The sequence below is a fragment of the Arachis ipaensis genome, chromosome B6 (assembly GCF_059453495.1).
Source record: "Arachis ipaensis isolate K30076 ecotype BB chromosome B6, ASM5945349v1, whole genome shotgun sequence".
Taxonomy (NCBI): domain Eukaryota; kingdom Viridiplantae; phylum Streptophyta; class Magnoliopsida; order Fabales; family Fabaceae; genus Arachis; species Arachis ipaensis.
This window is the reverse complement of record NC_142441.1, coordinates 7,174,509-7,188,733: the sequence shown is the minus strand read 5'-3', so window position 1 is coordinate 7,188,733 and position 14,225 is coordinate 7,174,509. Positions and strand designations below refer to the sequence as shown.

Here is a 14,225-nt window from a genome sequence, read left to right as displayed (position 1 = left end):
AGTTTGAACTTGCTGTTTTTCAGCTTTACAGAAAAGAAGCAAATCATCGGCAAACATCAAATGAGAAATTCTTGGACCCCCTCTAGAAACCGCAATTGGCTTCCACAAGCCCTTATCAACTTGCTGATTAATAGAACAGGACAATCTCTCCATACACAACACAAACAGATACGGTGATATAGGATCTCCTTGCCTAAGACCCCTGCTCGGAGTAAAGCTATTTAATCTATCCCCATTCCAGAGGATAGACAGTGAGGAAGCAGTGACACAACGCATAATCAGATTGACTGTCGGAGGAGGAAAGCCAAAACTCTCCAGGGTTTGTTTCAGAAATCCCCAATCCACTCTATCGTACGCTTTCTCCAAATCAATCTTAAAGGCTAGGGTGCCTTTCTTTGACTTTGTCTTCTTCATGAAATGGAGAACCTCTTGTGCTACAATGATGTTGTCAGGGGTTCCTCTCCCCGGGATAAACCCTCCTTGAAGGGGCCCAATAATCTCTTTGAGATGGGGACGAAGTCTATTGACCAGGACCTTCGTTATAACTTTGTAAACCACATTACAGAGACTAATTGGTCGGAAATCCTTCATGGAAACCGGGTTTTCTACCTTCGGAATAAGAACCACAAGAGTTTCCATCATCCTTGGATCCATATCCAAACCAGAGAACGCATGACGAACCATAGTCCAAACATCAAAACCAACAATCTTCCAGTATTCTTTAAAGAAGAAAGCCTGAAACCCATCAGGGCCCGGCGCCTTAAAAGAATGCATACTGAAAACAGCCGACTTAACTTCTTCCAGAGTAACTGGCGCTGTGAGGCTACAACAGGCTTCATCATTCAGGGAAGGCAGTGGCACATCACCAAGACAACCTAAGTCTACATCCTCCGACTGGCAGAATAGGCGTTTATAGAAGGATTCAGCTTCCCTTCTAAGGACATCCGGGTCCGTTTCCCACACCCCATCTTGAAGAAAGAGACCATGAATCTTATTATGCTTTCTCCGCACAAGAGTCTGGACATGAAAGAACTTGGTATTTCTATCCCCAAATTTTACCCACTGCTCTCTGGATTTTTGAAACCATAGAAGTTCCTCCTGCACAAGCGTGTTATTAAATTCCTCAATCAGCTGTTTTTCTTTTTGCCGCATAGACAAATCTTCCATTACTTCAAGTCGCTTCTGAAGGAAATTAATCTGTCTCTCCAATTTGCATTTCCTAACAAAAATATTGCCGAACACTTTAGAATTAAACTCCAAAGAGTTCTTCTGCACTTCTGAAAGCTTGCCGTGCATCTCTCTGTAGCCAGCCTGCCATGACTGGTTCACAATATTTCTGTACCCCGGATGAGTTGCCCAAGCTGCAATAAACCGAAAAGGTCTATTCTTTTTCGGTTGGGGACGTCCTGTACAGCGTACTAGGATAGGACAATGATCAGATTGAAGCCTATTTAAAATTTCTGCGTAAGCCTCTGGAAAGAGAGATAGCCAGCCACTATTGATACAAACCCGGTCAAGTTTTTTCGCCACCTCAACACCATTTTTAACCCTTCTGTACCAAGAAAATTGTCTTCCAATAGTCTTCAAGTCAAACAGATTACTATCCCCTAGAGAGGCAGCAAGCCGATCTGCATGATGACTCGAGAAGAGGCAACCCTTAGATTCATGAGAGAATAGTACTTCATTAAAATCACCAAGAACAATCCATGGCCCGCAGAAAGACGAAGACTGAGTAACAAGATAATCCCATAGCAAAACTCTGGTATTAAATTGAGGACTACCATAGATACCACTGCACCTCCAAATCACATTATTTACCTGAACCTCAACTGTAACACACTGATCGAAAGCATCAACCCATTTGCAGTGAACACCCTGTATTACAGAAAGGAACCAAATACCCCCCTTGTGTCCTGACGCCTCCACTATACCAATAGGGTGATAACAAAGTCTTTCCCAGAACATTTTCAAGTGTTGAAAAGGACAGTGAGTTTCAACCACAATAAAAATTACAGGTTTAAATTTCCTAACCAGCTCTTTACAATTCACCCGGGCTAACTTATTAGAAGCACCCCTAATATTCCAAGCTATTATATTTAAACTATCCATAATATAAAATATAAAAATATAAAACAAGGAAATCAAAGTGCTTCACCAACCTCAAACCGAGGCTTGCCCAGCGGAAGTGACTCCCGTGACCTTCAGGTTTGCCGGATCTCCCTGGAATATCTCCTTAATCCCGCCTACCGACGCAGTAACAGCCGGCAATGCGCCTTCCTTCTCCAATGGAACCGCCACGGTAACACCCTCCTTCACGGTTGCAGGAAGACATGACGATGCTTCCACCACCGTGCCTCCATTCTTCTCAACTGGCGAGCTCTGTAGGGACCCCGGCCTTGGTCGTTTCCGGAGAGAGGACCCGCAAGGCACTGGGGTGTGTCGGGTTGAGGAGATCGACGTCTCACCAACACGGGAAGCGCTGTGTCCGACCTTGACTCGTGACCCGACCCTAGCACGATAGGAGCTTGATCCATTCGTGTGAGAGAAGTGAATGGTGGGCCTGATTACTCTACCCGAATCGATTCTGGATTGAATGCCTCTTTGGACCTTGTTAGATTGCTTCTGACCCAGCTTGGTTTTACCTTTCCTCACAACTTGCTCCCAGCCTGGTTCATCATGCATGCAAGCCTCCTCAACATTATTTCCTTCCAAATTATTAGCCTCCAAATCTTCTTGCAAATTCGATGCAGGATTCTCGCCAGTAACGCCACCTACCACATTAGGTTCTACTTCATTTGAATTGTGACTTTTGGTCTCAGGATGTGGCACTGCCTTTGTACCGTCCCGTGACTTGGTGGCATCGGAATCAACACTCTTTCCTTCCCTAGAGTCTCTACCCAAGCACTGTGCCATATCGTGACCATAACGTGCACAAGAGTTACAAATTAAATTTAAACTTTCATACTCCACTATATGAGTTACGCCTTCCACAATGATATGCTTGATCACTGGCAGTCCTAAATTTATTTGAACACATACTCGGGCATATCGTCCTCTCTCAGCCAATTTAGTGGCTAAGTCCACTTTGATGGGAACTCCTATTGCAGAAGCAATACGCATCATGGCCTGTTCCTGATAGCACCAGATTGGGAGCCCCGAAATCCGAACCCATACAAGCGTAGACCCGAAGGATTGCTCACATGGCCGAAAATCTATATCCCACGGTTTTACAGCAACATAGTGCCCCTCAATCAACCACGGACCACCAAGCATGACCTTCTCACGATCTTCACATGCATCGAATTTTACCATGAAGTACCCAAACCCCACATCAAGCAGATCAAAGCCACCTTTGATGCGCCAAACCATCCGAAGCTTGTGTGAAAGAGCTGTGTAAATATAATTTTTATCAAGAACCTTAATCACTAAAGCTTCTCGATAAGGCTCTGCCAAACAAAGCTTGGCTTCTTCAGTGAAGTTTACACATGGAGGTTGGGAATCGCCCTGCTTGCCCACCACCGTGGCTATACTATCCCCAGATAGAGATCCTGCAAGTGCAAACGCCTTCGATTTCTCTGGACCAATGACTTTATCTCTAAAGGAGATCTTTGTAGGATTTGAAAAACCCCCTCGTGAAAAACCCTCCTTGACACCGGATGCACCCCCACCCACACTCTCCCCCTTATCTCTTCCGACGGCATGGCCGCCATGCTCACTGTGTTTCGCCCTCAAACACTCGTTCCCGCTCTCTCCTTCTCTCATTCTCTCTGAGTACGGAATACGTACTCTTTCTCTGCTAGGGTTTAACGTTTGAAAATTTGGATCCCTAGTTTCAAATTGTTTGACACTCTATATCAAAATATTTTAATTAGATTTTTATTTATATTTTTTTATTTTTTTATTTTATCTTAATTTTTTTATAAGTGTGATCTTATTAAGAATCTCAAGATAATATTTGAGCATAAAATTTGAAAATTTAATGTTAGAATAACACTCTATATCAAATTATTCTAACATTAAATTTTCAAATTTTATGCTCAAATATTATCTTGAGATTCTTAATAAGATCACACTTATAAAAAAATTAAGATAAAATAAAAAAATAAAAAAATAAAAATAAAAATCTAATTAAAATATTACATTTAATATTATTTTAAACTTAAGGTTAGAACAGAACATAGTAGCCATGACAATTATAAAAAAAAAATATAAATTTCAGATATAAAAGTTTACAATCACATAATACATTAAGGGAATATATATATATATTGTAGGATTAATCTATTCTAAATTAAAAATAAAAATATTTAATTAAATGTTAATTTTTATATATAATTATAAAAAAGATACTTTTCTAAAATAAGTTAAAAAGAGAGAGGTATGCATAATGGAAATCAGAATGTGCCACGTCACTTGATGCTGCAGATGCCATGCTGCTGCAGCCTTATTAGCAGCCTCCCGCTTCAATGCTTTCTTTGTCCGGCTCTCTCGATTTTTTTAGTTGTATATTTCTTCTGATGAGATGATGAGCTTGCACCTTCTAGATCTTCAAAGTTTGATCGAAAGACTGATCTTGTTTCGAGCCAACTAGATCTAACAATATGTTTTAACTTTTAAATTTAGACTCATCAACCACAAAATAAACACTATATATAACCTTTAATAGTATGAAATTAATTATTGATATCAATATCAATTTGCTACTAATTAATATGTATGTGTATTATAAAACATTTTAATAAAATTATTTATATTAGTATTATATTTATTATAATTAGAATCATAAATTTACGTTTATTTTTTTATTATTGATGTCAATATCAATTTGTCACCGATTATTAGGGGTGTTCATAGCTCGGTCCGGTCCGAAGATCCGGTTCGACTTCGAACACTTTAGAGACTAATTTAATGTGATTTCACCGGGTCTAAGGTTGGGTAAAGGTCTCAAAAATAGACCGGGTTATTATTTCGGGTCGGGTCCGTTCCATAGCTCTGGCCACCCGAACTCGGCCCGGTAGCTCGATCATCATACACAATTAATATTTTATGTTATTAGTGATGGATGATGGCTATTCTTATGTGGAATTTAAGTATTGTAATCCTTAATATTTTGTGTTATTAGTCATTATAAAACTTTAAGTTAATGTTTTATGTTTAAAATGCATAAGATTTTAGACTAATGCATAATATTGTGTTATTTGTATTGATTTAAATATTTTGTGTTATTAGACAATATTAGTATTGATTATGGTTATGCTTTAATTTTAGAGAAGAGTTGGTTCTTGTTATATTTTTCTAAGTGAATTTTACCATGTCAAATAATGGTTGGAGTCTAAGAAATTTGGATATTTTCACATGTTAGCTTACAAGAAGGTATCAAGGTAATGTAATGTTAATGATCCGGTTTTCACTCGCTTTTTACCCGGTATAATCGTGACCCGAAAGTGTATAAGTTTAATCGGATTTATGGTCGGGTTCGGGTATAACAAATAGGCTGGTATATATTTCGGGTCGGACCTGGATCACACCAAATCCGGTTTCACCCGACCTATGAACACCCCTACCGATTATATTTGATTAAAAATATTAATAATTAAAAATGAGTCTATTTATACATTAAATGCTGATTTTCATATATAATTATAAAGAAGATACTTTTTTTAAGTAAGTTGAGAAGAGAGAGATATGAATACTGGCACCAGAATGCGCCACGTCAATATTTTTAGCACTAGAATACTATCCATTATAGAATAATATAATAATAATAATTATGGATTTATGGTACATTAGTTCAATGAGCAAACACTGTACAAGATTGAAAAAAAATTTAAGTAAAAAAATATTTTTCTTAAGAGAATAGAAGTGTTTAGGCCTAGCTTAATTTGATTTGACTTCAACACAGGTATTGTATCACTTCATGTCAAACCTCATCAGATGCTACTGATGCTTTGCCGCCGCAGTCTTATCAATAGCCTCTCGCTTCAATGTCTTCTTTGTCCGTCTTTCTGTTGCGACTTTTTTAGTTGCCTCTTTCTTTTTTGGCCGATGAGATGATGAACTTGTGCCTCTTGGATTCTGAAAGTTTGATGGAGGGACTTGCCTTATTTCAAGTTGTCGAGATCTGATAAAATACTTTGACTTTTAAATTTAGATTTATGAACTACAAAAAAATGCTATATATAATCTTTAGTAGCACGAAATTAATTATTGATATCAATATCAATATGTAACTAATTAATATGCATGTGTATTATAAAATATTTTAACAAAACTATTTATGTTAGTATTATATTTATGGTAATTAGAATCATAAATTTATGTTTTAATTTTTTATTATCGATATTAATATTAATTTGTTACCGATTATGTTTGATTAAAAATTATATATAATGATCGATAATTAAATATCACTCAAGTGCTTATTAAATTTAGTCTTAGCAGGTTAACACTTCATAGTTAATAGTAACTGGGGTGGAATTTACAAAATTCTTTATGTGGGAAAACAATTTTCATATTAAATATACTATATTTTAAAAATCAATCAAAAGTATATGTATTAAAAAATTTCCAAAAATTAATTTTCTCATGTGATTTAAGTAGTTAAATTAAAATTCAATCATTAAAGAAAACATACTTTAAAATTTAGTTACTTGATATTCTATCAATATAAAATTTTCATTTTATTACAATATCTTTTCTTTTTTTGTAACATAGTCAAATATGATTATGTAAAACGTTTAGCTATTATTATTATTATTATTATTGTATCAATCTATTATATTGTTAATATATTTTTTTTGGACAGGAATTAAATTCTTAAATTAAACTCATCCATACTCCATAATGTATATTGATAAGAAAGCAGTTCTTTTTTTTTTTGGTCATTATAAGAAAGCAGTTCTTAATCACCTTTATTTATTTATTTTTGGTCAGATACTAAAGTCTTTTGAAGATAACAGACGAAGGCCAGGCCCAATCGTCCAAAAAAGAGGAGCCAATCATCTAGCGATCTCCACAAACCAAATAAAGACACAAACGCGGTCCATTATCATTCTCAATCACATCAACGGGAGTGCATTGATTGTATTCCCAATCACCCATAAACCCTCCCGCACCCTAACACTCCTCTCCACGCTCGCCGTCGACACTGTAGTTCTTTTCTTTTCCGCTACAGCAAGCCACCCCAGACCCCCAATCCTTCTATTTCACTCAACCCATAGCCATACCCATAACCTTAACCCCAATTACTCAACAAAACAAAACCCTAACTTGAAATTCTTTCAATCCAAACAAAACCTCACAGATTCCGTCGTCGTTTTCCACAATGATGCTCAGAATCAGAAGCCGCGACGGCCTCGAGCGAGTAGCAGTGGAAAACCCTCACGCGACAGTTTCTCAACTTAAATCGATTATTCAAACACAACTTGGAATTCCGGTGGAGAATCAAACGCTCTCTACCAATCAGAACCTTCTTCTTTCCAAGTCTCTAGAAGATCTCGTTCGATTCACCGACATGACTAACCCCGACGCTACTCTCTCCTCCCTCGGCGTCTCCCACGGCTCAATCCTCTTCCTCTCCTACGCCGGCGACCGCCGCGGCGTCCCCGGCCCTCCCGCCGCCTTCAGTCCCGCCGGCTCCTTTGGCCGCAAGATGACTATGGATGACCTAATCGCCAAGCAGATGCGCGTCACGCGCCAGGAGCAACCGCACTGCGAGCTCGTCTCGTTCGATCGTGATTGCGCCAACGCGTTCCAGAATTACGTCAACGAAACTCTAGCTTTTGCCGTTAAGCGCGGCGGGTTCATGTACGGCACCGTTTCGGAGGAAGGCAAAGTCGAGGTGGACTTCATCTACGAGCCGCCTCAGCAGGGTACGGAGGAGAATTTGGTAATTTTCAGGGACCCTGAGGAGGAGAAGCTTGTGGATGCTATTGCTGTGGGATTGGGGATGAGGAAGGTAGGGTTTATATTCACGCAGACGATAAGCCAGGACAAGAAGGATTATACTTTATCGAATAGGGAGGTTCTTCAGGCAGCGGAGTTTCATTCGGAGAGTGGGTTGAAGGAGTGGGTCACTGCGGTTGTGAAGTTGGAGGTGAATGAGGATAGTATGGGCGCTGATGTGCACTTTGAGGCGTTTCAGATGAGCGACATGTGTGTTAGGTTGTTTAAGGAAGGGTGGTTTGAGACGGAGATCAAGGACGACGATGATCCTAAGTTGTCTAAGATGAAGAAAGAAGTGGTTGTTGGTGTTAAGGATACTAAAGAAGTTGACAATGATTTCTTCCTTGTGGTTGTTAAAATCTTTGATCATCAGGTATGTCTGTGTATCTGCGTTGTGTGTTTGTTATCCTGTTTCTTTTGTTCCGTGTGAAGTTGATTATATATTGTCAATTGCCATGTTAGATAAACAAGTTCTACCTAATGATTTACGAGTGCAAGCTTATTGTTCTGGGTTGATCTTAGGAGTTTGTTTTGATTAGGGGTGGTGACGCGTTTGCAGCTTTTTTTTGTTTTTTTGGGGGGGGGGGGGGGGGTAGGGGATTGAGAATCCTTCATGTTGTTTGGTTTGTACCCATGAGGAAAAAATGTGAAGGGTACTTCACCGCCACGTTTATGAAGTCTGATCGGTCAGCCGGATGATAGGCTAAATGGCCTTAGCCTCTTATGCTTGCTATAGGTGCTTTATAGGGGTTTTGATGTAATGACCTGACAATTTAATTAGGTTACCCATTAATCATCTGAGCTGACTAGCTCTCTTTGAGTGCATCCTTTGTTGATCCAATGGTGGCCCATCATGTAATGATGAAAAAATCTGATTATTTTAATGGGCCGGATTGGGTAACCGGTCGCCTTTGAAGACATGAATGTGACAATTGAGACGTTGATTTCTAGAGTGTTATGCTGAGATTATTGTTTGGTTCTTGGAAGTGGCATAGTTAATATGTATTGAGCAAGGTTTTTTATGGAGAGTCACAGAACAATGAACATTGAGGATGGGGATCATTCATAATATTTGGTTTCAATGGATGGTTGTAAAATCAATAACATTGAAATCAAAGTGATTTTCTTCCATATATGGAGTTTTACAATTTGGATGGGAGCATTGGAACAACGGATGAGTTGTTTGTGTGTGACCTAAGGTCACAGGTTCAAACTGTAGAATCAACAGAGGCAATTATGGGGTTAGGCTACCTACGTTGCACCTCTGACTGCGGCTTCTTCCAGGATCTCGTATAACGTGGAATGCTTGTGCATTGGCCTGCCCTTTACATGGCGTTCTACAATTTAATTGAGCAGATTCTCAACTTTGCACACTGATTAGTACGAGCAAATTGATGGGTGGCAAGCTCCTTTTCTTCCATAATGCCTAAGAATATTACTGAATCCTTGAAATCTCTAAGAAGTCTTTTAAAGTATATCATTCTTCTGTAAACCAGTTAAATTTTCCTAACCGGAATTGCACACGGGCTACAAGTTTTGATTAAGGAGTCTCCTGCCTATTATCATCCTTTAAGGTGGTCTTGCTAGAAAGCTAGAATTTTGAATGCTCAAAATTGTTACTGTGAAAGAAGCAAAGTTATTTGTCCCCAAAACCTCCGAAATTATGCCTGCCATGTTGAGGGGAAGGAAATTCGTATGTGCCTGATTTGTTTGCAAAACTGAAAACTGCAGTTAGAAGCTTTTGAGTTTCATGAATTTGGTGTGAAATGGACTCAATAGTATTTTTTAGTAACTACAGCTTGTTTTATTCACCATGCCTTCATTTTTCTTAGCACTTTCAATGGGTACACAAATTCTGATAGGTTTTTCAATCGTATCATTCTTGGGCTATAAACTACATGTTTAACTAAAACATATTGCTGTCATGTGATTCCTTATTCTGCTTACTGTATCAATTACCGTGCAAGCCTGAGCTACAAGTTTCTTTATCTTAGAGTTTGCAAAATATAATTGTTATATGACTTATGAATGCATATGTTCACAATGCAGGGTCCTCTTACATCAACATTTCCCATTGAGAACCGAAATAATCTGGTGACAATGAAGGCGCTGAAGAGTCATCTTGATCGGTCAAAAAACCTTCCTTTTGTGAAGCGAATTTCGGATTTTCATCTCCTTCTTGTATTGGCAAGGGTTTTGGACCTGGCTGCCGATGTTCCCGCACTGACAGAATGTGTGCAGACCCAGACTTCGGTACCGGAAGGCTACCAGATCCTTATTGAGTCCATGGCCAGTGCTGCTTGATTCTGTATGCAGGTTCTCTGTTCTTATTTATCAATGTTCAGGTTCAACACGGCGCTGCGGGAATATGGTGCATTTTGCCCTTTATAATCATCGATCTAGAATGAATGAATGGTTGAATGTTGGTAACTTGTACATTGCTTCTTATAGCTTTCTGCCCATTGGATCTTTCCTTTTACCTGAAAAATGAGCTGATGTTTGATTCAAATGTTTTAACGTTTAAATCAAGATGGCTCGTACATACCGAGTGTTTACTGTATTTAAGGGCGGTAATGCTCCAAATTGTGGCTTATGCTAGCAAACCATGCTGTGGGGCTTGTACCATTTGGCTGTTCACGGTTCTAACAACTGCTTAATTATGCCTCATCTTGCTTTATACAAATTAATCGTCTAGTGGAAAATCTTATTTTTGTTGTTGTCGTGGTCATGCAAAACTAACTATATTTTTAAAAACATACGATAATGTTTACATTTGTTAAATTAATTGATAAGGTGCTTTTGTTAATAGCTTTTAGCCTTTTACAAGAAAAAGGGTGCATCTATGAAGATTTTTGTGCAATGAACAAGCTTTTACAAGAAATAGAGTGCATCTATGAGGTTTTTAAAATTGATTTATGCTTTCTCAAAATTGCTATCGCTTTTTGTACAATGCATACGCTGTGGTTTGAACTTTGGAGGAACAATCAATTCACTCTCATGGTTCGCGAAAATTATCACTTAGCAGTTAGCACAAGAGGAGTCAACGAGAAATAGACTAGGTTGTGGCTTACTGACTTTGCGAAGAGACTGCTTCGCAATATTTAATATTACTTCCTTAATGGAGAAGCAAATAGAGCTGCGGATTGGATGGCTAAATATGGTGCCAAGAGTAACTCTAATCATGTTATTTGGTCTGAGCCTAGTGTTGATCTCCAACGAATCATCCGCTCGGATTTAGAATAGTTTTTGCTTTGTTTCTTTCCTTGTTTAGTCACCAAAAAAAAAATATTACTTCCTTAATGGAGCCGGAGGATATTTTCGACTGTCGTACTAGTCCTAAGTAGCAAAATGGAATGCGATGAAATAATATTATGCGGAAAAGAAATGAGTGTAACAAGATATTATTTAACTATTATTTAGATATTTGAATTATATAATTGAAGAATTTCCATGAATAAATTAGAATATGTTGTGAAATAAAAGATATATATAATAGAGATGTATAAATAGAAGACTCTAGTATTAAAATAATTAGCTCAATAATAATTTATATATATATAATAATATTATATGTTGTAATGTGTATATATATACAAAGATAGAAAGAAGTATTAAAAATAAAGAGAGAGAGAATCGCATTTGTTTATTGTTACAATCTCAATATAATAAAGATGATTAATATTGCTATTAATATTATATGTAAAGAGTAATAGAAAATAGAATTTAAAATACTTATAAAATAAAAGAAGAGAAAGAATTGTAGTAGAAATATAAAGAGAAGAGTATTTGATTGTAACATAAAGAGAGAAGTGATTTTATTATTTGCTTGTGTTTCTCTCGGAGGCAAAGGCCTCTATTTATACACATATTGGGAGCTTAATTTCAACATGCATTTAATGTCATTCCTTCTTTGAAAAAGTGAGTTTTGCATGGGAATGGGCATCCACGTTGTTCCTTCTTATCACAACACTCCCCCTTGGATGCCCATTTAGGATTATTGCCTCATTAAAACCTTACTAAAGGAAAACCCTGTGGGAAAAACCTTAATGAAGGAAAAAGAGTACAATATCCTTTGTGATGGGGACTGCCTCATTAAAAACCTTGTCAAGAAAAACCCAATGGGAAAAAAATCTGACCAAGGGAAAAAGAGTACAGTCTCCCCCTCTTGTCGACATCAGTTGATGTCTCGAAATCGGCGCATCCCAATCTCATGTACCAATCTTTCAAAGGAGGATTTTGGGAGTGACTTCGTGAATAAATCTGCCAGATTGTCACTTGAACGGATCTGTTGGACATCAATTGTCCCTTGATTTTGAAGGTCATGAGTGAAGAAGAATTTGGGAGAAATATGCTTTGTTCTATCACCTTTGATGTATCCACCCTTAAGTTGAGCAATGCATGCTGTATTATCTTCAAACAGGACAGTTGGAGCTATCTTATGATCAATTAGTCCACATGATGACAGAATATATTGAATCAGACTCCTCAGCCAAAAACACTCGCGACTAGCTTCATGAATCGCCAGTATTTTAGCATGATTAGAGGAGGTTGCTGCTATCGTCTGTTTCGTGGACCTCTATGATATAGCTGTACCACCATATGTGAATAGGTATCCTGTTTGAGACCTCCCTTTATGTGGATCAGACATGTATTCGGCATCTGCATAGCCAACTAGTTGTGACTTGGATCCATAGGGATAAAACAATCCCATATCAACCGTCCCATGAAGATATCGAAAGATTTGTTTGATTCCACTCCAATGTCTTCTGGTTGGAGAGGAATTATATCTTGCTAGTAAATTCACAGCAAATGATATATCGGGTCGCGTATTATTAGCAAGATACATTAGCGCTCCAATGGCACTAAGATATGGTACTTCAAGACCAAGGATATCTTCATTTTCTTCTTTAGGACGGAATTGATCTTTTTTCACATCCAAAGATCTTACAATCATTGGGGTACTTAATGGATGTGACTTATCCATATAAAATCTTTTCAAGATCTTTTCTGTGTATGTTGCTTGATGAATAAAGATCCCATTTTTGTATGCTCGATCTGCAGGCCGAGACAAAATTTAGTCCTTCCAAGATCTTTCATCTCAAACTCTTCTTTCAGAGTTTTTATAATTGTTGGAATCTCTTCAGGAGTCCCAATGATATTTAAATCATCAACATACACAGCAATTATAATGAATCCAGATGCAGATTTTTTTATAAAAACACACAGATAGATATCATCATTCTTGAATCCGTTTTTGGCCAGATACTCAGTAAGACGATTATACCACATTCATCCAGATTGCTTTAGACCATATAAAGATCTTTGCAATTTGACTGAGTATAACCCTTGCGAATATTCATTGGATGGTTTGGATATCTTTAGTCCTTCAGGGACTTTCATATAGATATCCCGATCTAATGAGCCGTACAAATAGGCTGTTACCACATCCATTAAATGCATATGCAATTTATGATATGCAGATAAACTAACCAAATAGCGCAATGTTATCGCATCCACTACAGGGGAATACGTTTCTTCATAATCTATACCGGGCCTTTGTGAAAAACCTTGTGCCACAAGTCGAGCTTTGTAGCGCACAACTTCATTTTTCTCATTTCGTTTTCTCACAAATACCCACTTATATCCAACAGGTTTTACATCTTCAGGTGTACGGACTACAGGTCCAAAGACTTCACGTTTTGCAAGTGAGTCTAATTCAGCTTTCATGACTTCTTTCCATTTTGGCCAATCATTTCTTTGTCGACATTCTTCAACTGATCTTGGTTCAAGATCCTTACTTTCATGCATGATATCTAATGCCACATTATATGCAAATATTTCATTGACAATTGTCTTATTTCGGTCCAATTTCTCTCCTGAAAAGACATAATTTATCGAGATCTCGTTATTTTCACAATTTTCAGGTACCTGAACGTCTTCTGGCGTTATATCAGAATTTTGGACAACTGCCGGTGTCTTTACTATGTCTTTTTCAACAGGAATCGTATTTACCTCTTTTCTCTTTCGAGGATTTTTATCTTTGGAACCGACAGGCCTGCCACGCTTCTGGCGTGTATTTGCTTCCGTGGCTATTTGCCCTACTGGGACATCAATTCGAATTGGGGCATTTTCCGCCCTGCCACGCTTCTGGCGTGAATTTGCTTCAGTGGCTACTTGTCATACTGGGACGTCAATTCGAATTGAGGCATTTTCCGCTGGTATGTAAGATTTGGTTATCCTCTTTGTATCGGAAAATGCATCAGGCAATTCATTTGCTATTC

At 38.0% G+C, this 14,225-nt stretch overlaps 1 protein-coding gene across 1 annotated transcript; it reads left to right on the top strand.

The window, feature by feature from the left end:
• The first annotated feature begins 7,050 nt into the window (after positions 1 to 7,050).
• On the top strand, positions 7,051 to 10,627 carry LOC107645577 (Nuclear pore localization protein NPL4). Its single transcript, XM_016349629.3, has 2 exons — positions 7,051 to 8,317; positions 9,994 to 10,627. Exons 1-2 carry the CDS (start codon positions 7,325 to 7,327, stop codon positions 10,246 to 10,248), a joined length of 1,248 nt encoding a protein of 415 aa, XP_016205115.1. The 5' UTR covers positions 7,051 to 7,324; the 3' UTR covers positions 10,249 to 10,627.
• Positions 10,628 to 14,225: the final 3,598 nt, after the last annotated feature.